Below are 25,793 nucleotides of genomic sequence, written 5' to 3' on the forward strand. Positions count from 1 at the left end.
TATCATTCAAATTTCATTTTCATATTCTATAAATAAGAACTTTACTAATTGCCAAAAATAAAAGATATCCACAGGAATATTTCTGGAGATTCTATTGACTTCTAAGTAGGATGAATTTTAGATAAGATGTTATTTTAACATTTAAAAATATTTAATGTTATTTGTCATTTTAAAAAAATAAGATGAAAGGTTTATTCATATTCTCACTCATAGACTGAAACATCTGTATGTTTTGTACACAACAGGTGTCCAATAAATGTTTTGGGTGACTGTCAGTGGTGACTCTTAATGACTTCATAATGAAGTAATTATTCAAATGTCATGTTAAAACTGTTTCTTAGAAATTACATAGTGCCAGTTTTCAGTGGACATACACTATTACATACACTTTGGTAAAATTAAATAAATTAACATATTCTTTAACGTGAATGAAATTTACTGATTTAGAAACTTTCATAATGCTACTATAACAAACAATGAAAATAACTAAAATATGCATACCCATGAAACAATAAAGGCTTATCAAAAGTGTTCAAGTAAAAGATGACAATGAAATGAATGATTAGTTTTCACAGTAGTGGCATCTGCTCTGTGAATAATCCAAGGAATGCTTTCCAGTTTCCATGCACGAACTCCTTTATTCAAAGGAGAGAGTTTCTCAAAAGAGACATATGGGACCAAACAAAATGTAGGGTACTGTGAAATTGGAATTTTAAAATGCATCTCTTATTTATACCCTGCTTACTTAAAAAAATGATTTGAAGCACATCAAATGGATATATCCTCAAAAATCTTTTGCCATAAATTTTGCAATAAAATGTCCTATTTTTTCCTTTTGTTTTATTTTTCCTTGTTCTTCTGGTAAAGTCTATACCTTTAATGTCCAAAAGATGCCAGAACTTTGTATTTATTTCCTCTAGTAAAAATATCAACCCCAAAATTCATGAATATAATTTTCTGTTAATTGTTTAAAAGTTGCATTTTCCATCACTGATGAAATAGTTTGGATTTGATTATTGAAATAGTCCTGATTTATAAAAATATAAATTAGTTGCTTTAAATATGTATATGTATCAATGTAGTTTATCTTTTCCCATGTAAATGGCATATTTTTTAAAATGTGGACGATAATTTGGAGGTTTTGAAACACTGCAATTGAGCCAGTCTCTACTAATAAGGAATCGGTATTAACATACCTTGTCCAAGTTCAGTTAAACACTAACGCCTGTAACTGGCTATTTGAAAACAACTGTTTTTGAATTGGATAGTTAAAACTAACAGTCATTTAAAACAACTGTAACATCATAGAGTTTTAAAATAAAATGAGATTATTATTATCCAAAACTTTCTATCTCGTTTACAAAGGAGGAAATTAAGGCACAGAGAGACTGAGGTTTAATGCATGCCATATGACATTTTTATGGGTAGAATAGTGACTAAAATGTGGTTTGTCTCACTTACTAAATAATACATCTTCAGCCACTGAAAACGTTTTCCAAATCTTGTCCTGTGCTGGAGTATATATGCAGAGGAAACCCAGCCACTCCAACATGGAACTGGGGGCAATGTGATATGCTAAACACAATAAATCCTTTAAAGAAATACTAAAATAAATAAAAAGTGTATGTTTTGAGTCCATGATCATAATATTTAAGAAGAAAAGGAGAGATGGGGAGAAGGCTCTACTCTCTTTGTTTCTGTTTTTTTAAATATTTTTGTGGTAAAATGTATATAGCATAAAATTTGCCATTTTAAATGTACAATTCAATGACATTAATTACACTCACAATGCTGTGCAACCATCACCACTATCTTTTTTCCAAAAAGTTTTTATCACCCCAAACAGAAATTCTATAGCTATTATGCAAAAACTTCCCATCTGCTGTTCCCCCATCCCCTGGTAAATTCTAATCTATTTTCTGTCTCAATGAACTTGAACATTCTAAATATTTTATATAAGTGGAATCATACAATACTTGTCCTTTGTTCTCAGGCTTATTTCACTTTTAGCGTGATATTTTGAAGGTTCATCCATGTTGTAGCATGCATCAGAACTTCATTCATTTTTATGGCTCAGTAATATTCTATTTTATGTATATACCACACTTGGTAGAGCCATTCATCTATTGATGAATAGTTGGGTTGTTTCTATCTTTTGGCTCTTCTGTGTTGAGATAATTAATAGACCTTTTAGATGATTATTTTATTGTAGTGTCAACTTTTGTTCCTACTGTTAGTTACTTAGACATTTGAAAAGAAGATGATTTAGACATGATAATTATTGACACACACAAAAAGCCAATACTGGAGCTTTAAATTCTTTTTTATTTTTTTCTCTTAAGTATACAGTTAGGTTTTAAACTGCTGTTTTAACAAATTGAAATGTGGTCAGTTACTAAGGGAACAACCAGAGTACATAGTTGAATATTATATTTTACACTATAAAAGTTTCCTCTTTTTCCTTAAACAATATAATCATTTAGTAATGATAATACATATATATATATATCTTTCTATACTGATTTAATGAAATTTTCTGAAAATATTTATTTAATGAACAATACTTGGAACAGATTATTAATACTATTGCCAAAAATGAAAGCTAGATTAATGACCACTACCTATGGGAAAAACTTCAATACCATCAAATTGAAATACCATCGAAAGGAGAATGTGGAAAAATTAAGTTCACCTTAAACTTTCTGCCCCCATTATTTGCTGTAGCACGATTATTTTAAGTATCTTTTTCTGTGAATGTTCTTTCTTGAGGGGAACAAAAAAAGAAAACAATCCTAAAACATAAAAAAAATTTCCTTCTTGCCATTGATTTGCTACACAGAAAATAATAGATTGTATTCTTTTTTAACGTTAACATACTAAATGTGTTTTGGGGAAAAGGGAAAATAATTATTTTATTATTAAAGTGTTGAATTTTGACATATTTCCAGATGAATTCAAGTTCTTTATGAAAAGGCTACCCATGAATTATTTCCTCAACACGTCTACCATAATGCATTTGTGGACAATGGACTCTAATTTTCAGCGCCGCTATGAACAACTGGAGAACAGCATGAAGCAACTTTTCCTAAAGGCACAGAAAATTGTACACAAGCTCTTTAGCCTTAGCAAGAGATGTCATAAACAACCCCTCATCAGCTTGCCAAGACAAAGGTAAGACGTGTAGCAATGTAGACAACTGAGGACAGCTCTATTGATTTTCTGAATGTAGATGTAGTAATATATATAGCACAATGTTATTTATATTATTAGAGATAATCTGAAAACAACATGTAGTCTTAAGTCTCATAATAATTAATTGTAGTTATTTTCCAAAGTAATAGTACAATGAGAGCACATACACTATTTTCTTTTTTTAAAATTTTCTTTTACTATCGGAATCAATAAATTTTTCTAACTTGTTGTGCATGGTAGTCAACTGATAATTGTATCACAATGAACATAAAAACACAAAGACTTACAGTTACATTGTAAGCCTAGGAAGTAAGCTGGAATAAAAGTGAAATTTCTTAAGATTTTCAAATAAAAGAATTTAAATTTTTAAATTCTTTAAAAGAATTTAAATTTTTTCTTTGACCTGTGTTCAGAAAACCATAAAGCTCATTCTACATGAATCTATAAAACTGCTGGGAAAGTTTCAAACGATTTATATGAATGTTGACAGACTATTAAAATATTTGTGCCTGAACTGATCTGGGGAAGCACGGGTTTTAGATTTGCTAGTTTAAGATGTGTTGACCAGTCAGTGCAATAAAAATTTGCATGTATTTAGTAGAAGTCGGGTTGAAAATACATAAAATGAAAAGCTAAGGAAAAATTTAGGACAAAATCATAAGAAAGTATGCATTTGTACCAGTATCTCTATTATAAAATACTTGAAGTTTGACCTGATGCTTAAATCATTAAGAAATCTGTAATTACAGATTTCTTTCACAAGAAAAAAAAACAAAAAAAACTGAGTCTACACATTTTTAAAATTCGATTTCAAAATAAATTATTGGAATTTTTTTACAAGTCATTGGATTTTAGCATATTCAAATTTATGCAACCATCACCACAATCTAAGTTGAGAACATTGTCACTGTCCCCATACTCCACACCCATCCCTAGGCTATTTGTCTCTATAGATTTGTCTAATCTACTAACTGTCCTCATAGATTTGCCTATTTTGGACATTTCATACAATATGTGGTCTTTTGTTACTGGCTTCTTTCACTTAGCATAGTGCTTTCTGGTTCACCCATGTTGTAGCATGTAGTATGTGTATATCACATTTTACTTATCAGTTAATCGTTTGATGGACACTTGGGTTGTTTCCACTTTTTGGCTAGTATAAATAATGCTGCTGTCAACATTCATGTGCTTTTTTAAAAATGTGGACGTATGTTTTCAATTTTCTTGGATATGTATCTATGAGCAGAATTGACTATTCAGAAGATAATCCTATATTTAACATTTTGAGGACCTGCCAAACTGTTTTCCAAAATGGCCGTACTATTTTATATTTCCACCAACCATGAGTGACAACTCCCATGACTCCGTATCCTCACCAACACTTTTTATTATCTGACCTTTTGATTATAGTCATCCGAGTGGATGTGAAGTGGCGTCTTCCTGTGATTTTAATTTATATCTCTCCAGCGACTAATGATGCTAAACATATTTTTATGTGTTTATTGCCCATTGTGTATATTCTTTGGAGAAATATCTATTCGAATTTTCTTCACTCATTTTTTGTTTGTTTTTTATTTGCATTATTAAGTTGTAAGAGTAAGTTATGTATTTGGATGCCAGTCCCTTATCAGTAGTATGATATATAAATATCTCCTTCCAGTCTTTTCACTTTCTTATCCATCTCTTCTCCCCATCTGTCTGTCTGTCTGGTCAGTCTAGCCCAAAAGTTTGTCAATTTTGTTTCTTTTCAAAACATTAACTTTTAGTTTTCTTTATATTCTCTATTATTTTTCTCTTTTTTCTTTGATTTTTCCACTGTGATTATTATTATTTCTTTTCTTCTATTTGCTTTGTGTGTACTGTAATTTTCTTTTTCTAGTTTCATAGAGAGAAAAGGTGGGTTATGGACTTGAGAGCTTTCTTTTTTTTTTAATATAGGCTTTCACTGCTATAAATTTCTCTCCAAACACTGGTATTAAGATTTGTTATTTTATGCATCCTGTAAGTTTTCTTATTCCTTCCACGCATAAGATATTTTTTATATATCTGCCTGCAAAGTTCAAGGAAATATTCCTTAACAGAGAATTATGGCTGGAGAAAGACACTGTTACTTTATGCTCTGTAAAAAGTTCATAATGAACTTTATGCTCTGTGTGGGTTAAATAGAGTTTGTAAACCACTGAAATAGATGGTTCTACCCTCAAACATAATAGGAAATACAATAGAATGGGATGGAAGCAAATTGATGAGTTTGCTTATAAACTTGTTGACTTTAAGTGTTCTTTTAATCACATTCAACTGGAGCTGGATATGTATGTCTGAAGCTCAGGGGAGATTTGAGAGAGTAAGGTGGCAAACATCAGTGCACGTGAAACCATAAGATCTGAATGTAATACCATGGGAAATATGTAGACAGAATCTGAGGATACGTTTAAGGAATGAGTGGAGAAATGGAAACTGAAAATGAAACAAATAGTGGGGTAAAATATATCAAAAGAGACATTAATTTCTATTAGAATAAAAATTAAATATTCAAATATGTCATTAGAGTGCAAGATTTTTAAGAAAAATATGAAATAATTCAAGTTAGGTATTACAGAATAAATAAATAGGCAGCATAAAATAAAGATGCGTTATTTGGAATAAAATTCAGTAAATGATAGAAATAAATATTTGTTTTCCAAAACTTCTGAACTAAGTAAATCAAAGATCGCCAAAGGCTTTTCTTGACTTTCTTTTTTCAATTTAGCTTAATTCCTGTGTTGGCTATTACTCATCACACACAATAAAAAAAAATACAGACTTCTTGCTAGATGAAAGATTTTTATTGAATTTGGATTTTTTCCCCAGCACGTTTACAGGAATGTGAGATTTTTGTTTCTTTTTTGCTTTTTATTTTTCCCATTTTAATAGAATAATATAAAATTACATTAAGACAACAAAAATATATGTGCTAGAGTTTGTTAGTAGAATACAGTGGAAAAGAGGTTGGAAATTTGTAGGGTGTGTTTTCAGAAATTTTTGAAAGAGAAAGTGGATAAGCAATATCAGTGACTCACTTCTAGGAGAAATTCTGGTTTTTTACCCTGTCTTTATGGAATTTTTTCAGCTATTCTCTTCAATTCATCTAACCCTAAGAACTGGTTTTCAATATCTGATATTTTAAAATCTGGAAAAATAAACAAAAACAAACTAAAATGAAACCTGCAAAGTACGCCTCCATTAAAATTATTTCTTAACACTTCCTGTGTAATGCGGGTCAGTTGAAGTTTTTCTTTATAATGTACAGTGTAATTCTTTCTTTCTGGTAAAGCGTGTGGCCCTCTATCCAAATAGCAAGTCTGCACTGCTACCACTATCCCTCTCATGAATTCGCGTGACATCAAAATCCTTTTTCTTACCGAAGTAAATTCCAAAGCCTGTGATCATCTTGTTTCTTTGAGGTAGTCAACTTTTGTTGCTATTCTAAAATTTTTGAGATAAGTAAAAATGACATATTCATTTCATTAAAGAAAAATAGTTGTAACAATTATTGAGAAGTAATTAGGTAGTGTTCCTATAAAGTGCCTCAACTATACTATTTTGTGCTGTCATGTCTTATTCACAGAGCAGCCAAGGGTCCATAGAAATATTACATTTAAAGGTCTGTTGGTAAAGGCTTAACAACAAACTCTTTAGGGGAGAAAAACACCTGATTTATAGAATTTACTAGTTCTTGTAGTATAAATATTTCCACCATGGCCAATTTCAAGCTAGCAATGTGCTGTCACGGCACGTGGAGTTGGGCAGGTCTGCACAGTTGGTTCTCCTGAGGCAGTGCATGCGGCTGCAGTAAACCACTAAAACTTTATTAAAATATTTTTACAAAGTTATCTCTTCTTCATTAACAATGGAAAGTGAGATAGGATGAAATCACTTCTCTAACGTCACAGAGAAGAATGAGTTTAGGTCTATGTCATTCTTAATCTGAGAGCTATGTCATGTACTTCTTATATATGCTCTATGACAGGAGTTAGAAATTGGCATACAGGCCAAATCCAGCCTTCACCAGTTTTTGTATCAGCCTGTGAGGCAAGGATTTTTTTTATATTTTAAATTGTTGAAAAAAATCAAAAGGAGAATAATATTTTTGATTGATGAAGATGTATGAAATTCATATTAAAATGTGCATAAATGAAAAAGCCATGCTTATATGTTTACATATTGTCTGTGGCCACTTTCACACCCTAATGGCAGTTAGTTGCCACAGAGAGACAGCACGGCCCTGAAACCCTACAATATTTGCTACCTGGCTCCAACAGAAAAATTTTGCCAACCTGTGCTCTAATATAATATATATTCTCTGTCTTTAAAAATGTTATCAAGTGTTTTAAAGATATTTAACTTGTATATCGTTGAAATGTTTTATATTATAAATACATTTTATGTCAAAGAAAGAATATTATTACTTTAGTCTCCATCATATGGAAACCTTATACAACCAGACTGAATCCTGAATCCCGAGTATTTGTGGAGTAATACTATCTTACTAATAATAACATATATAATTATATATATATAAATACATACACATGTGCATACATTATATTATATATTATATGCATACATTATAAATATGTACATTATATATAGATCTATACATTATATATAAACTTTAATATATAATATGTATATATATCAATACATATATATGCATATGTATATGTACTTTAACATAACAACCATAGGAATAGTCTAAAACCCTATATATCAAAATGATTTTAATTGAAGTGCCATTTCAAACTGATCTCCAAGTGCAGATTTGGATAATTTCATGGAGTCAGACAAATTTCCCATCTCTCTCCTCCTTCTCCTCATGATCTCCTCCAATTCTAGTCCAATTCAAAATGATATTATGATTATAAACTAAGAGGAAGAACAAAGAAAATGAACACTTGAGGAAAAGGAAGTTGAAAGACTGAACAGTATCTGTGGGTAGGGGAGGATAAAGTCTGGGAATGCTGAAATAAACCATGGGAATATTTAACATGTTTGGGAAGGATTGCCCTGCCCACTGGAACTCTGAAAACACAAGACGCAGGCAGAATTTTAAGACATCTGAATGCTTAGTTATGTGCTAGAGCTCCTAGAGTCAGCTCTCACATTCACAGACAGCAAGTGCTCAATACATATTTGATGAGTGCTCTGTGATATTTTTCTTAATACTTTAGTTCAACCTCTGAACACACACAGCAATGAATTATTACTTTATGTAAAATGTTTTCCACTCTACATAAATTGGATCACCTGTCACAATACGCATATCATGTTCTATTTTGTTTCTCCATTAAGCAGGTGAATGCCCTCCCCCATTCCTTCAAATGGACCTGAGACAGTGTCTTTGTCTCTTCAGGCTGCTCTACACAAAAAATGCCAGAGACTAGGTGACTCACAAACAACAGTTCACAATGCTGAAGATTCAAGTCCAAGATCTAGGTGCCATCGTGGTGGGGTTCTGGTGAAGGACACTAATCTCATTCAAGAGGGCTCCATCCTCATGACCTAAGCACCTCCCAAAGACCCCACCTCCTAATAGCATCATCTTTGGGGGTTAGGATTCCAATACATAAATTTTGGGGGGACACAGCATTCATATCGTAGCAGACAGGGTTGGTCTCTATTAGTAAGACCTTGAGATGTGAGGGTGAGAAGACTAGCCAGCCACTTTTTTTGTGCAGGAATCCTGTCCATGGTGGATGACAATGAAGCTTACATGTAGACCCAATATGAGACAGAGAATTCAGGTATCATTCAAACCTCTGCTTTCATTTGACTTCTAGATCCCGTGTACTTCTCTTTCTGAGGTTTTGTTATTCAACTTTTCCTTCTCTAACTCAGACATGACCCTTTTTGTCCCATATGCATCATCAGGCAGTTACCACTCTATTATGCATGCAAGAAAAATAGATATTTTAACATTTTCATGGGGAGAAATCTTTGCGAATGATGTTTCCCAATATCTGACATACAGGAATGATGTATAAAAATCCTTTTAAATCATATTTTTCCCTTAATTCTTTTTCATCCCTTTTCAGCCTATTCTCTTTCTTCCCTTCCTACTTTGCTGAATATCCAAACATTTTCCCTCTTTATTGACCCTCATTCTCTTCAATATGTCCCCTCTTCACTGAAATCTTTCTATATACTTTTTTTTTTTTAATTCGGATGATTTAGTGCTCCTGGAATCCCAATTTACAATTTCTTACTAATCTTCTGCAGAATAGTGCCTCTTCACCTTAGTTAAACTTTCCTTTTTTAATGTATTCCAACACATGAGATACTGCATCTGATTATCTTTCCAATAAATTAGTTAATTGGAGTTGGTTTCCTTCACTTGTAAAATCTAACATATAAATAGATATCAATCTAGATGATATGAAAAAGCTAATAAAAATCTGTTTCCATTTTGAATATGTCCTGGAAGCAGTAATAATGAAGTATGAACATGTGATTTTCCTGTGGTAATAAATATCCTCAACATGGCATAAAACTTACTTGAGACAGAGGAGGACTCTCAAAGTCTAATACGGTAAATACGTTTGCTTTTTTCTTTGTTTTGATAGTTAATTTTATCGAAGTCTGTGTATTATTAGTGTACATATAATCATCAAATTCACCATTGTTACACAATGTTGAGAGAGGCAATTTGGGAGACTATTGGCCTGGGAATGCGAACAATGAAAAAGCATAAGTTGTTGCCAAGTCTTAATGTACATTATATAAACTAATAAAGAACTATAAATACATAACATTAAAAGCAACAATATAAGGTAAATATAGCTGTTAAACATTGGAAAAAATCACATTTTATTTGGTACATGAACAAAATGGAAATCTGTGAAGATAAATTATAACTTCCTAATTTATAAACAATAGAAATACAGAAATGAGAAGAATTTTAAGTCATTATCAGGATATTTTTAAGTAGTTTTGAGTATTCAAAAAAGTGATCAGGGTTTATAATTCTTATCTTGTATTTATAAAATATATAGTCTCGGCAAACAAAAAATATTAATTTTTTTGTTTCTTTAATAATGAACAGAGATAAACTTTGGTTATATTATATGTGGTATTACAGTATTTATTCCTAGAAAGAATGGATTAAACATGCTTTAAAGAGGCATTTATACATAAGAAGCATTTTTTTAGGCTACTGCCAGCTTGAGCAAGAATAATTATAGGGTTATAGATACTGACCTTGACCAGAAGTTATCAACTGTTTGGTCTCAGGACCTTTTCAAACGCATAAAAATTATTGAGAAACCCAAAGAGCTTTTGTGTATGGAAGCTGTAAATCTGTATATGTATGTATGTACATGGAAGTCTATATTTACCATAGTAAAAATTAAAACTAAGAGCTTCTAAAATATGTACTTATTAATACAATTTAAAGAACAATAAGCAAGCTCATTACATGTTAACATATAGGACATTTAAACTTTAATGATTTTTGCACATTTCCTTAATATTTGGCTTAAGAGAAGGTAATTGAATTTGCATTGCTGTTTCTGCATGTAATCTGTTGCAAACTGTAGTTTTGTAGCTTCACACAGTTTTATTGGAGAAATGAGAATTGCAGTGCCCTTTTTGAATAATTGTGGATATTATTCTTAGATACTACACCAAAATTCAACAAGTGGAAGATTTTTAAAAGTCAGCTGTAATACAGAATCTAAAACCATGCAATGAACATATTAAAATCTATTACATTAAATTATTTAGTCTGATTTGTACCTCAGATGGATCTTCTACCCATGCATACAAAATCATGTGTTAGTCATTTGAAAGATACTGATTCACTCAACTATGAAGATCTCCTAAATGTCGATGCATATCATTATATAATAACAAAAAAAAATCTCATTCTTTAATATCATCATTGGATTCATAAGAAAAGTCTTTATATGTTGGGAAGCTGTCAGTCTCTTAGTGGCAGATACAAGTTTTCCAAATTTCTAATTTTCACTTGAAAGCTAGAATTTTAACATTGCCCTTAAATATATCAGTTTGTCATGAAGTGAGAGATTTATTTTTTTTTCAGTTTTGATAACAGATCTGCCAAATATCCAAGTCTGAATAAGCATAGTTGGTCTGTCATCATACTTTCAAGTAAAAATAGTTGCCAGAAAAAAATTGGTTACCTCAGGTTGCAACTGAGACAATTGCACGAGTGCTGCCACCCGAGGCAACCACTGTAGTTCAGTGTGCAGCACAAGTGCACTATTCATGTGCCCATTTGGTTTTGACATGACTTGTGCTGAAAATTGAGATACAATAAACTTGTTTTTACTGCCTCACCAGGAACATTTTAAAACCAAATATACTTTCTTTTTGTCCTACAAGCATGTAGCCAAAAAGAATATATATCTGCTAGTACATTCTTGATTTGTGCTGAGTTTCCTGCAATAGCTTACCCGCCATTGTTTTTGACACCATCAGTGCAAAAGTCAACAGAATGCAAAAGAAAAGTAACATCTTGGTATTTCTGTGCAAATACTTCTTTTCACTTTGTACACACCTTACAGGATCTTACTTTGCTTTCCCACTTCCCACTCACCCACACCAAAGGCCTAGTGGACCACTCTTTGAGAAAGCCACTCTAGGTCAATTTCAACTCCTTATAATGTTATTGAACCAAACTTGGGTCTGCTCTCCAATATGCAGTAAAGCCAATCTACTGACACAGGGTAGTGGTGAAGGAAAGTGCAGTGTTTATTGCAGGGCCAATCAAGGAGAACAGGCGCTCATGCTCAAAAGACCTGAACTTCCCGATGGCTTTCAGAGAAGAGGTTTTAAAGGCAGTGTGAGGGAGGGAGGGGGCTGCAGGGTGTGTGATCAGCTTGTGCACAATTCTATGCTTGGTTGGCATCAAAGTGAAGTTTCTAGCATTATCAACCTTCTGGTTTCAACCAGCCTAGGGTCTATGTTTTGCAGTCAGCAGTTTTCATCTCGTGGGGGTCTGCTTCCTATAAAAGCAACTTAGGAATGTGTGTCAGGCCTTTATCTGTATCTTTCAGGGAACTGGGAGTTCAGTGATTCTGCTCTGTGGTGGATTTATAGTCTAGATTGTTACCAGTTTCCTGGCTCAACAGCTATTCCTTGTTTCTACATCTTCACATTTCCCAATCATTAACTTTTGAGCCAGCCTTTAGAGACTCAAGGGAGGCCTGGGAGACTAAAGCAAAAGCCTTTCACTTCAAAGGGTAGGAACACGGGAGCTTGTATATGGTTTCATAAGGACCTAATAGACCTAGAAGACAAATTGTGGGGCTATCATAGAGGTTGCATCCCTTCTTCCTTTACTTCTCTTTCTTTCATAATGCAACTCCTGGTTTTAGCAAAGCACATGCTGCACCACCCCTCTCAGTCTCCCTTGAACCCAGGATGGATACCGAATGGATGTAAGTGGAAGGAATGCATGAAACTTCTGAATTGGATCCTTAAAAAAAGAAGAATGCATGCCATCTACACTCTCATTTTCTCCCTGGCTAAAATGCAAATGTGATGGCTAGAACTAAAAATTATGACGTGAAAAAACATATTAAGATATGTAGAATTCTATCAAACATTTAGAGAAGAGCTAACACCTATCCTTCTCAAACTCTTCCAAAATATTGCAGAGGGAGGAACACTCCCAAACTCATTCTACGAGGCCACCATCACCCTGATACCAAAACCAGACAAAGATGTCACAAAGAAAGAAAACTACAGGCCAATATCACTGATGAACATAGATGCAAAAATCCTCAACAAAATACTAGCAAACAGAATCCAACAGCACATTAAAAGGATTATACACCATGATCAAGTGGGGTTTATTCCAGGAATGCAAGGATTCTTCAATATACGCAAATCAATCAACGTGATACATCATATTAACAAATTGAAGGAGAAAAACCATATGATCATCTCAATAGATGCAGAGAAAGCTTTCGACAAAATTCAACACCCATTTATGATAAAAGTCCTGCAGAAAGTAGGCATAGAGGGAACTTTCCTCAACATAATAAAGGCCGTATATGACAAACCCACAGCCAACATTGTCCTCAATGGTGAAAAACTGAAACCATTTCCACTAAGATCAGGAACAAGACAAGGTTGCCCACTCTCACCACTATTATTCAACATAGTTTTGGAAGTGTTAGCCACAGCAATCAGAGAAGAAAAAGAAATAAAAGGAATCCAAATCGGAAAAGAAGAAGTAAATCTGTCACTGTTTGCAGATGACATGATACTATACATAGAGAATCCAAAAGATGCTACCAGAAAACTACTAGAGCTAATCAATGAATTTGGTAAAGTAGCAGGATACAAAATTAATGCACAGAAATCTCTTGCATTCCTGTATACTAATGATGAAAAATCTGAAAGTGAAATTAAGAAAACACTCCCGTTTACCATTGCAACAAAAAGAATAAAATATCTAGGAATAAACCTACCTAAGGAGACAAAAGACCTGTATGCAGAAAATTATAGGACACTGATGAAAGAAATTAAAGGTGATACAAATAGATGGAGAGATATACCATGTTCTTGGATTGGAAGAATCAACATTGTGAAAATGACTCTGCTACCCAAAGCAATCTACAGATTCAATGCAATCCCTATCAAACTACCACTGGCATTCTTCACAGAACTAGAACAAAAAATTTCACGATTTGTATGGAAACACAAAAGACCCGGAATAGCCAAAGCAATCTTGAGAACGAAAAATGGAGCTGGAGGAATCAGGCTCCCTGACTTCAGACTATATTACAAAGCTACAGTAATCAAGACATTTTGGTACTGGCACAAAAACAGAAATATAGATCAATGGAACAGGATAGAAAGCCCAGAGATAAGCCCACGCACATATGGTCACCTTATCTTTGATAAAGGAGGCAAGCATATACAGTGGAGAAAAGACAGCCTCTTCAATAAGTGGTGCTGGGAAAATTGGACAGGTACATGTAAAAGTATGAAATTAGAACACTCCCTGACACCATACACAAAAATAAACTCAAAATGGATTAAAGACCTAAGTGTAAGGCCAGACACTATCAAACTCTTAGAGGAAAACATAGGCAGAACACTCTATGACATGAATCACAGCAAGATCCTTTTTGACCCAGCTCCTAGAGAAATGGAAATAAAAAACAAATAAACAAATGGGACCTAATGAAACTTAAAAGCTTTTGCACAGCAAAGGAAACCATAAACAAGACCAAAAGACAACCCTCAGAATGGGAGAAAATATTTGCAAATGAAGCAACTGACAAAGGATTAATCTCCAAGATTTACAAGCAGCTCATGCAGCTCAATAACAAAAAAACAAACAACCCAATCCAAAAATGGGCAGAAGACCTAAATAGACATTTCTCCAAAGAAGATATACAGATTGCCAACAAACACATGAAAGAATGCTCAACATCATTAATCATTAGAGAAATGCAAATCAAAACTACAATGAGGTATCATCTCACACCGGTCAGAATGGCCATCATCAAAAAATCTAGAAACAATAAATGCTGGAGAGGGTGTGGAGAAAAGGGAACACTCTTGCACTGTTGGTGGGAATGTAAATTGATACAGCCACTATGGAGAACAGTATGGAGGTTCCTTAAAAAACTAAAAATAGAACTACCATACGACCCAGCAATCCCACTACTGGGCATATACCCTGAGAAAACCATAATTCAGAAAGAGTCATGTACCAAAATATTCATTGCAGCTCTGTTTACAATAGCCAGGACATGGAAGCAACCTAGGTGTCCATCATCGGATGAATGGATAAAGAAGATGTGGCACATATATACAATGGAATATTACTCAGCCATAAAAAGAAATGAAATGGAGGTGTTTGTAATGAGGTGGATGGAGTTAGAGTCTGTCATACAGAGTGAAGTAAGTCAGAAAGAGAAAAAGAAATACAGTATGCTAACACATATATATGGAATCTAAGGGAAAAAAAAAAAAGGTCATGAAGAACCCAGTGGCAAGACGGGAATAAAGACACAGACCTACTAGAGAATGGACTTGAGGATATGGGGAGGGGGAGGGGTGAGATGTGACAGGGTGAGAGAGTGTCATGGACATATATACACTACCAAATGTAAAATAGATAGCTAGTGGGAAGCAGCCGCATAGCACAGGGAGATCAGCTCGGTGCTTTGTGACCTCCTAGAGGGGTGGGATAGGGAGGGTGGGAGGGAGGGAGATGCAAGAGGGAAGAGATATGGGAACATATGTATATGTATAACTGATTCACTTTGTTATAAAGCAGAAGCTAACACACCATTGTAAAGCAATTATACTTCAATAAAGATGTTTAAAAAAAAAAAAGATATGTAAAGCCTGATCTCTTTGAAATTAGCATATCAGTCCTTGATTGTTTATGTTTGCACTCTTATTTGAGAGAGGATGAAATTGCAGTTTTTCTGAGCCAGTATTATTCGGCTTATGTTACTAGCCAAACTTGCATCCCAACTAATAAAAGTACCTTACTGTATGGCCTCCAAAATCCTTTAATATTGCAGAATTTGTGATTTAATTAAAAATAGCACTTATATATTAATACAAGTGAATTTGCTGAGAGCAATTTTATATGAAACTGTATGGAAAAGTCAGGATATTAATTTTCCTTACATTTCTATATTACAAAGTAATTTTTTATTATTTTTTGTGTTTCAACCACTCCGTGATGACTCACAGGCATATGCTAGGTAATAATGAATCAGTAAATTTCAAAAGTTTAATATAATATTTAGATATCTTCAATGTGTTATTGACAAATGTAAAAAATAGAGGAACTATAAAGTACCCAGCACATGGAAGGTGCTTAAATAATTATTATTTAATATTAACAAAATAAAAAACATCATATTTTTAATCTACAGGTCAATTCTAATGTAGTGAATTTTCTGCAAAATATGTTTTCATGTGTTTCATAGTCAAAATAAAATTTATCATAAGGATAATGGCATAAATGCTGTAAGAAACACATTGTTATTTGTACAGGATAACTCATATGTGACTGGATTCTTATTCAAGGGAGCCAGAGAGATGAATTCAAGGAGAGAAAAAAAAGAAAAAAAATATAGTTGGTATGCTCCAATCTCCTGGGTACTGGGCCACTTCCAAACAAATTTCACAATAGGCAGATTTGTTCTTTCTGTCATGCTATTTCTTTTCACCTAACTCTTGGAGTGACCTGTGTTTCTGTTCTCATGGCTCTAAAATATCCTTATCTTGTAACTATAATGTTCCTATTTGACCTTCAGCCCAGAGCTCATTTCATGATTTTTCAGTTTATTAGATGTTGCTAGATGTTAGTTGAAAATAATTCTTTTAAAGCAAATTCATACTTATGTATAAAAAGCTATTTGTGATTTTTTAAATCAATTATATGCTAGTCATAGAAGTCTTCAATCTTAGGCAGAGTAAAAAAAATAATATTAAAACAAAATAAAAACCTGTGGGATTATTGTGTTGTGCTTGCCCTTCTTTTTTTTTTTTTTTTCCTCATGGATAAAAGATTATGTGGAGCAATCAGAGGGCTTGTCACCTTGAAATTTTGTCTGGAGAATGCTGTCTACAACCCACAATCTATAAAGGAAAGTGATCCAAATTCTTTTTAGACAGTTGCTTTCAATAATATTAACAGAATCAAAAGGCTCTGCTCCTTTTGGAAATTCTGTGGACTTACGTGTATGTGTTTATTTGTATGTGTGTGAGAATAGTGCAAAATGACAGGTCATCAGTTCATTATACGTTTTAAGTAAAAATCTTATAATGTTGTCTTATCCTTCTTTTAAATTTGTTTATTCTCTGACCTGAGGAAAAGAAAGCCAAAAGACAAGGGAAATAGTCTTGAGTATACAGATATTCCAAATAAGAGAGATTTGTTCCTTTTTGTTTTCATGTGGTTAACTGTGCAGATGTCATTTCAATACCTCCTACTCCATCTTCATGGCATTAAAACAGTCTTCCAAGAAAGATTGCATGTCACTCCCAAGTACTTTTCCCCCTGTAACTCAGTGGGGTTGCTGTCTTAAATAGTCAGATTTGAGAACAGTAACAATTTGGACGGCTCCAGAGAACTACCATAACACTTCAGTTAACTTTCTGGAAAGAAAAGTCCTATTCATAGAATCTTGGAAATAAAGTCCATAGTGTGCAAGATTAGGATGCCCATTTCCCAGGGCTATTTAGAGTGAGTACCACTTTGTTTAAACAATCAGAATCAGTTCCTTATTTGATATTGCCCACAGGTTCATGCCACAGAGGGTACTTGGAAGCCTCTGCTCTTGGAAGCCTTCATTTTCTCCTCACTAAGCAGTTGATGATAATCCTTCATTGTGTTCCACTAAAAACTTGCATTTTGTGAGATATTAATGTTTGTTTTCTAAAATAAATACATAACACATACTTTTTTTTAAAGAGCCATGGTCAAGCAAATTCGGAGACTATAATTACTATAAATTTTGCTGGAAATCTACAATGTATATATGCATACAAGTGTTCTACAATGTCTTACAATTAGAAAAAAAAGTAGATTTGTTTAAACAAGGATTTTTCCAGAACAAACTTTTTGCTTCCTAGAATACCTGTTACCTTCTCAAAGTATACACTTGGAAAACACTGTGCCACCATTTTTAATCCAATATTTACAGCTTCTAGAATTGTTCGCAGTTATAATGCAATCACCTTGATAGCCATAAAATATTTGGCAATTACCTTGAGCTGAAAATGATTTTAGAAGATTTTTGTTTTCTCAGCTTCTTAGATGATTTCTGAGTGCTAGGTACCAATTCTTGGCAAATAATTATTTTAATTACTTTCTCAGAAAGACTTGGAGATTATACTACCTCATCTCTATAACGGAATTACTTGATATGGTACTACAAATTAAATGCTAATTTATTTACTAAAACACACTTTTGTCACATTTCTTTTTTACAACCTTGAACTCTGCGATTTTATCCCAATATTTTGCATGAGATGGAAGGTTACATTAAATGAAAACCTTCCTATGATGATTAATTGGTACATGAAGTTACATCTCAGAGGAAAAAAAAGTGTTATGGAGTACAAGGAAATAAGCTGAATATATGTTGACATCATATTAACTATCAATTATTAACCATATATGGACCACAAAGTGAGAATCAATACAGATTTAAGGACACTAATGTCTCTCCAAATCTTACACTGCTATTGACAATAAAATTCTTAGAAGAGATACACATTCAATTTTTAAAAATATTTAAATCAGTGTTGAGAATCAGTCTCATTTCTACTTGAATCACTTCTAAACAATTTTACTTATTTTATGGAAGAAATGGATATATGTTTACTTGCCAAAATAAATAGGAATCTGAACATCATCCACTACTGGGATGCTGTGGTGGCTTTATTATCTCAAATACGAAGCCCATCTTTTAAATCAGAATTATTATGTTATCCATGAAACTTTCCTCCTGAATATTCCCCCATTAAAATGTTGTAGCCAGAAGTAAACATCATGATGTAGGTGTGATCTGACTAATTTAGAGCAGAATAGAATTTCCGAACGTCTTATTCTGTAAAAAATATAATAGTATATGCATAAGAAAGGAATAACACTCAAAGTTTTCTCATATTATATGAAAGTTGGTTTTTATACAAATAATATTGGAGGCTTCAATGTGTGTAGATAAAATAGGTCATGTCAAAACTGTCACTCGTAAATGTATCAATAAGATAGTATTTGTCCTAAATTCTTTCCCGTTAATTTGGTAACACCTTGTAGAGGCAGTGTGCAATCTTTAAACTTATAATCTTCATGCTGAGGACAAAAAAACAAAACAAAACAAAACAAAAATCAGATAGCTTTCCTTTCATCATTATTTTGTTCCATGTATTCTTCACATGTATATGTATGTATCTGTGTTTATGTATACACACACAGGTATGCATATATATAGCAAGTAATTATAATGGTATATAACCAAAACCCAGAGTTCCTTTCCTTGAGCATTAAAGTAAGATACTATTTTCTAAAAACAAATGGCTTTATGAATCAAGGATGGGGAAACTAAATATTACAAAGCTATACACCAGCTTAAATCCCTTACACTGGAAAAGAAAACAAAAAATAAACAAACAAAAACTTTGAAGCACTTCATTTGAGCAGCCACTACAAGTTATAAAGTGAGTGAATAAATCTCAAAAATCAATGCTGGTTAAAATCAAAATCCCCTATCTCACAATCCAGATGCACTTCAGACGGCGACAAATAGAACAACACAAAAGAACATTGATGTGACAAAAGAACACAGGAGAAAATGAAGGTCAGTTTGTTGTGGTTGTTCTATTAAACCCAGCAGGAAGACTTCATGTAGGTTTCTAAAAGGAAACAAAAAAGATCAAGTCCGAGGTAGTATCTTTTATTGAGCTGAAGTAAAATTAGTTCATATAAGCTGTAAACAAATCTAAAAGCAAAATAGTAAGAATATAAAGAAAGCTTACCAATTTTAATATACACACATGTATATATATATTTGTATATATACTTATTTTGTAACAAATTAGTTACAAAATAAGTAAATAAAAAAATCAGTAGCCTACTAAATGAGCAAAACCAATAACAAAATATAATAGAAAAGAAGACTACATTCACAAGAATGTCAAAGTATACAGTATAACTAAGGAAATAAGCTAAAACAAAGTATTTAGGATATTAAGGAAAATTATGAATAAATGGAGAGCTTAGTCATGTTTCTGAATAGGAAAAAATCTTATAAAGATATTATTTTCCCTTCAAATTAATATTATGCAATTTAATGCATATTAATCAAAATTTATCTGAAAAAAACAAGGGAAAGTGGTAAATTATATTTTAAAGGGGGATAATGATAGTAGACAAGCATCACTAGATATTAAGATCTATTCTATAGAAATAGGATAGAGTTTTAGAAGTGTCCTGACTATACTGCTGAATAGCCTTGAGAAATTACCTCTCTTTGTCTCAGTTTCCTAACTATAATGTGTGGGTAATAAGAGTACCTACCTTGTAGAAGTATTATGAAAACTAAACTGGCTTATATATGTAAAGTCTCAGCATTTATTAAACACTCAAAAAAATATCTCTTTGATAATGGCACTGATGGTGATGATGATGATGTAGATGATGCTACAGTAATTAAATAGCAAAGAAAATACTGTAAAGTCTAGAAATATACTCAAGTATATGTAACAATTTGGTTTATGATTGCAGCAATCCAGAGGATGTGTCCAGGAGAGAGCATACAAACCCACTTATTGTTAAATTAATATCTTGATCTTAAAAAGTTTAAAAGGTAGAGACTTTTTAGGCCATTTTTAAACCATAGTCTAATAGGGTTAAATATTTTAACTGAAGTTTCTGAAGTGCAATGTTTTAAATGCAATTCTGACCTGGCTGGAAATTAAGAAATCCATCCCTAGAGAACCTTTGGATCAAATAAAATCCAAAGGAGAATTTCAAATTCTAGAGAGAGCATTAAAATGAAGACTGTTTCATAGCAATACCTATTAGAACATAACAAATTCTGGACTCAGAGTAAAATTCATTGTTTTAAATGCCTTAAATATTAAAGAAAGAAATTTTAAATGAATATTACTTAGATCTTGTAACCATTTATTTGTCCATTCAACAAATAAATATTTAATGTCATTTATAGGCACAGAAGGTGCATCAGCCTACAAAATAAAATTTATTTACTTATTTCCAGGAAACTTGGAGTTAATGTTTTAGTGGGTGAGGAAGAAAATGAACAGGCAAATTATATATTGATTTAGAAGGTGATGAAGGCTATGGAGAAAAATAAACCAGAGAGGAAGATAGAGAGTCTCAAGGATGGTGCATGCTTGCCTGTGTGTGTGTGTGTGTGTGTGTGTGTGTGTGTGTGTGTGTACAATTTTAAATTGAATTGACAGCCAAGACTTAAAGGAGGTGAGAGAACAGTAAGCCATATGTATATCTGGGGGAGAAAATTATAGGCAGAGTGAACACGTACTCAGGCAAATACAGCGCCCTGAGCGGCAGTGGAGCCCAGGTTGCCTAAGGAATTTTATGAAGCCCCAGTGGCCAGAATGGAGTGAGTCAGAGATACTAATAGGAAATGTGGTCAGAGGTAATGGGGTGGGGTGAGGTGGCAGATATTAGGGAAAGGTGATAAAATAGCCAGTTTGAAAAGCATCAAGATGAGTTACGTTCACAGACAAGATTTCTCCAGCCTTTAAAGGTTAGGAATATTATTTGGTTTTTCCAGGTTACAGGAAGCTCTGGAAGGCAATTTGTTTTATAAAGACAACACAACTTTTTTTTCTTTATTTTTTATTGAAGTATAGTTGAATTACAATGTTATGTTAATTACTGCTGAACAGCAAAGTGACTCAGTTACACATATATACACATTCTTTTTCACGTTCTTTTCCATTATCGTTTATCACAGGATATTGGATATAGTTCCCTGTGCTATACAGTAGGACCTTGTTGTTTATCCATTCTATATATACCAGTTTGCATCTGCTAATCCCAAACTCCCACTCCTCCCCTCTCCCAGGCCCCTGCCCCCTGGCAAACACCAGTCTCTTCTCTAAGTCCCTGATTCTGTTTCTGTTTCGTAAATAGGTTCATTTGTGTCATATTTTAGATTCCCTATATAAGTCATACGATATTGTCTTTGTCTGACTTACTTCACTTAGTATGATACACAACTTTAATGTGGAAAAAAAAAGCAATACAAAAGTGGAAACTATAGATGAATATGCTTAAATGTATAATTTAATTAGATAAAAGATAAAATATCCTACTGGAAATAAAATGACCACCTACAGGAAAGGCTACATAATATTGCATTGCAATTTCCTGAGGATACCAATTTCTCTGATGGTATCACAGTTGATCACAATATCCTTTCACAGTATTCCAGGCCCAGCCTGTATTTTCATGCCCCAAACTTGAAATCAGCTACTCTCCGAGGACCTTTGCTTTGTTTTAGGACCTTTGCTTGTGTTTAACACCAAAGATGAAATATGGGTGCTCTAGATGCCATGTATTCTTTTATATGAGCACAGGGAGAAGACACTAGCATGAGCCACTTTAGTGACAGAGGGAGAAAAAAAAAGACCTTGTGTTTCAAAACGGTGTTGATTCCTACTGAAATCTCCTGGAATATACTCGATGCATCTTCATGGCTTCTATGACTGTAAATTAATTGATGTTTATAGAATCCCATACAATGAATGGGATTCTAAAACCCTCCTATTCATTTTCATGGACAGTTGACACCCAAACAGACCAACCAGATGTCATTTTTCTTGCATGAACTTATGAGGCTCGAAGGCCTTTTGATTCACTCCTAATATCCTTTGGTAAAGTTATAAATGGTTACACCTATATGATTCTCAAGAAATTAACTGTTTCTAATAAGCTATCTGTATAGAGACTGTTAATTCTAAATTTTTGAAGCCCAGTTACCACTTGTTACAGGGATATTCCTTAGCTACCACCTTGACTTTTGACTAAAAGGACTTAAAATAGTCACAAGTATACCTCAGTACTGATATTCAGATACAGCCAGAACACTATGGCATAGTAACTGATTTCCATTATTAGCTGTTGGGGGTTTATTCTGAACGGTTAGTATCCATGCAATGCTCTTCATTAAATATTTCAAATTCAGCCCTAGTACGTCTATAAAAGTATGCATTGATCAGGTAGAGAACTTTCTCAGTGTTAGGTTCCTTGTTGAAGCACCACTCAGGATATTCTACTGTCATTTCCATAACCACAAAGGGCTGCTGGTCCTACAGAGGTGAACAGTCAAGAATGCTCCCTCAAGCTACCTTGGGAAAAGAGTTATCTGGTTCCTTATTTTCAGCTGCAAGGCTTGACTAGCTTTCTTCCTTCATTCCTTCATATCTTCCTCCCTCCCTCTCTTCCTGCCTTTCTTCTTTTTTATTAAGGTATAATTGACAAATAAAATTGTAATATATTTGAAGTATACAGTGTGATCATTTGATATACATTGGGAAAAGATTCCCATGATCTTTAACATATACTTCACCTCATACATTTGCCATTTTTTCCCTTTTTTGGTGAGAACACTTAAATTCTACTCTCTCAGCAAATTTCAATTATACAACACTGTATTACCAACTATGGTCGCCATGTTACACATTAGATCTTTAGACCTTCTTCATCTTATAACTGAAAGTTTGTACCCTTTTTCTAACCTCTTTTTATTTCCCCCTTGCCCTAGTCCATGGCAACCACCATTCTACTCTCTGATACTATGAGTTTTTTATATATACATATTATATATAATATATATACACAGACACACACACACACACACACACACTAGATTTCACATTATTGTGAATAATGTGGCAGTGAACACTGGAGTACAGATATCTTTGTAGAATGATTTCATTTCTTTTGGCAATATACTCAGAAATGGAATTTCTTGAGGAACCACCATACTGTTTACCATAGTGGCTGTACAGTTTACATTCCCACCAACATTGTACAAGGGATCCCTTTTTCCATATCCTTGCCACTATTTGTTGTCTCTGGTCTTTTTGGTAATAGATATCCTGGCAAGTGTGAGATGTAGCTCTTTGTGGTTTTGATATGCATTTTCCAGATGATTAGTTATGTAGAGTACCTTTTCATGTACCTGTTAGTCATTTGAATATTTTCTTTGGTTAAATGTCTATTCAGGTTCTTTGCCCATTTTCCAATTGAGTTATTTATTTTTTGGCTATTGAGGTTGAAGTGTTTCTTGTGTATTTTGAAAATTAACTCCTTATTACACATACTATTTGCAAATATTTCCTCCCATTCCATATGTTACCTTTCATTTTGTTGATGGTTTCCTTTGCTGTACAGAAGCTTTTTAGTCAATATAGTCACACTTGTTTGATTTACTTTTTTTGCCTTTATTTTTGGTGTCAAATCCAAAAATCATTGCCAAGACCAATGTCAAGGAGCCTAATCCCTATGTTATCTTCTAGGAGTTTTAGGGTTTCAGGTCTTACAATCAAGTCCTTAATCTATCTTGAGTTAATTTTTGTGAGTAGTGTAAGTTAGGGCTCCAGTTTCAGTCATCATTTTGCATGTGGATATCCAGTTTTCCCATTGCCATTAATTGAAAAGTCCTTCTTTCCCAACTGGGTGTTCCTGGTGTTCTTATCAATGCTCAGTTGAATGTAGATGAGTAGATTTATTTCTGGAGTTTCTATTCTGTTCCATTGATCTATGTGTCTGTTTGTTTTGTGCCAATACCATACTATTTTGATTACATAGCTTTGTATACATTTAACCCTTGGACAACGTAGCGGTTAGGAGGGCCAACCATCCACACAGTCGAAAGTTCATGTAATACTTTACAGTCAGTTCTCTGTTCCATGGTTCCCCATCCATGGATTAAAGCAACTATGGATCACGTAGTGCGCTTTTAGTGAAAAAGATCAGCGTGTAAGTGGACTCATGCTGTTCCAACCTGTGTTGTTCAAGGATCAACTATAGTCTGAGATCAGGAAATGTGATGCCTCCAGCATTGTTCATCATTCCCAAGATTGTTTTGACTATTCAGGTCTTTTATTGTTCCATAAAAATTTTAGGATTTTTTTTCTTTTTCTGTAAAAAATGCCATTGGAATTTTAATAAGGACTGCATTGCATCTGTAGATCACTTTGGGTGGAATAGACATTTTAACAATATTAATTTTTCTGATCTGTGAACATGGAATATCTTTACATTTATTTGTGTCTAATTTATTTTATCAGTGTTTTATAGTTTTCAGTGTACATATCTTTCACCTCCTTGGTGAAATTTATTCCTAAGTATTTTATTCTTTTTGATGCTTTTGTAAATAGGATTGTTCTCTTCATATCTCTCTCCAATAGTATGTTGTTAGTGTACAGAAGTGAAACATATTGAATTAATTTGTTAGTTCCAACAGGGTTTTTTTTCTGTATATAATGTAATGGCATCTGCAAATAGAGAGTATTTTACTTCTTCCTTTCCAATTTGGTAGCCTTCCATTTCTTTTTCTTACCTAATTGTTCTGACTAGGACTTCTGGTACTATGCTGAATAAAAGGGGCAAGAGGTGAGATTATTGTTTTGTTCCTTATCTTAGAGGGAAAGATTTCAGTTTTTCACCATTGAGTGTGATGCTATGTTTGGACTTGTCATATATGGTCTTTATTATGTTGAACTACACTCCTTTTATACTGAATTTGTTTAGTTCTACCATGAAAGGATGTTGAATTTTGTCAATTTTTTTATCCATTGGAATAATCACATGATTTTTATATATGAAAATACATACCCTCCCAAAGGGGAGGGTAGCAGTCAGCATCCAGATGCATGCAAATTAGAAGCCAGACCCTCAGGCAGTGGCTGTAAAATATACAATCAAAACCCTTCTAGGAAAGACTGGGAGATGGGTGTTTCTACCTGTTCCCTCTGCACTGAGCCCTGGGGACATAGCTGCAGTGAGTGCTTGCACACCAAGTAACAACTGCTTCTTTGTTTGCTATGGTCCT

General features: G+C 33.4%; 1 protein-coding gene across 2 annotated transcripts in view; it reads left to right on the plus strand.

Annotated features, from left to right (window-relative positions):
* Window positions 1-25,793, plus strand: part of BRINP3 (BMP/retinoic acid inducible neural specific 3) — a 419,565-nt gene that overhangs the window by 335,927 nt on the left and 57,845 nt on the right. For both annotated transcript variants that reach the window (XM_061185297.1, XM_061185298.1), the window contains one exon: window positions 2,949-3,171. In XM_061185297.1, the coding sequence (XP_061041280.1) occupies window positions 2,949-3,171 (223 nt within the window). The remainder of the gene's footprint in view (window positions 1-2,948; window positions 3,172-25,793) is intronic.

The sequence above is a fragment of the Eubalaena glacialis genome, chromosome 3 (assembly GCF_028564815.1).
Source record: "Eubalaena glacialis isolate mEubGla1 chromosome 3, mEubGla1.1.hap2.+ XY, whole genome shotgun sequence".
In the NCBI taxonomy this organism is placed as follows: Eukaryota; Metazoa; Chordata; class Mammalia; order Artiodactyla; family Balaenidae; genus Eubalaena; species Eubalaena glacialis.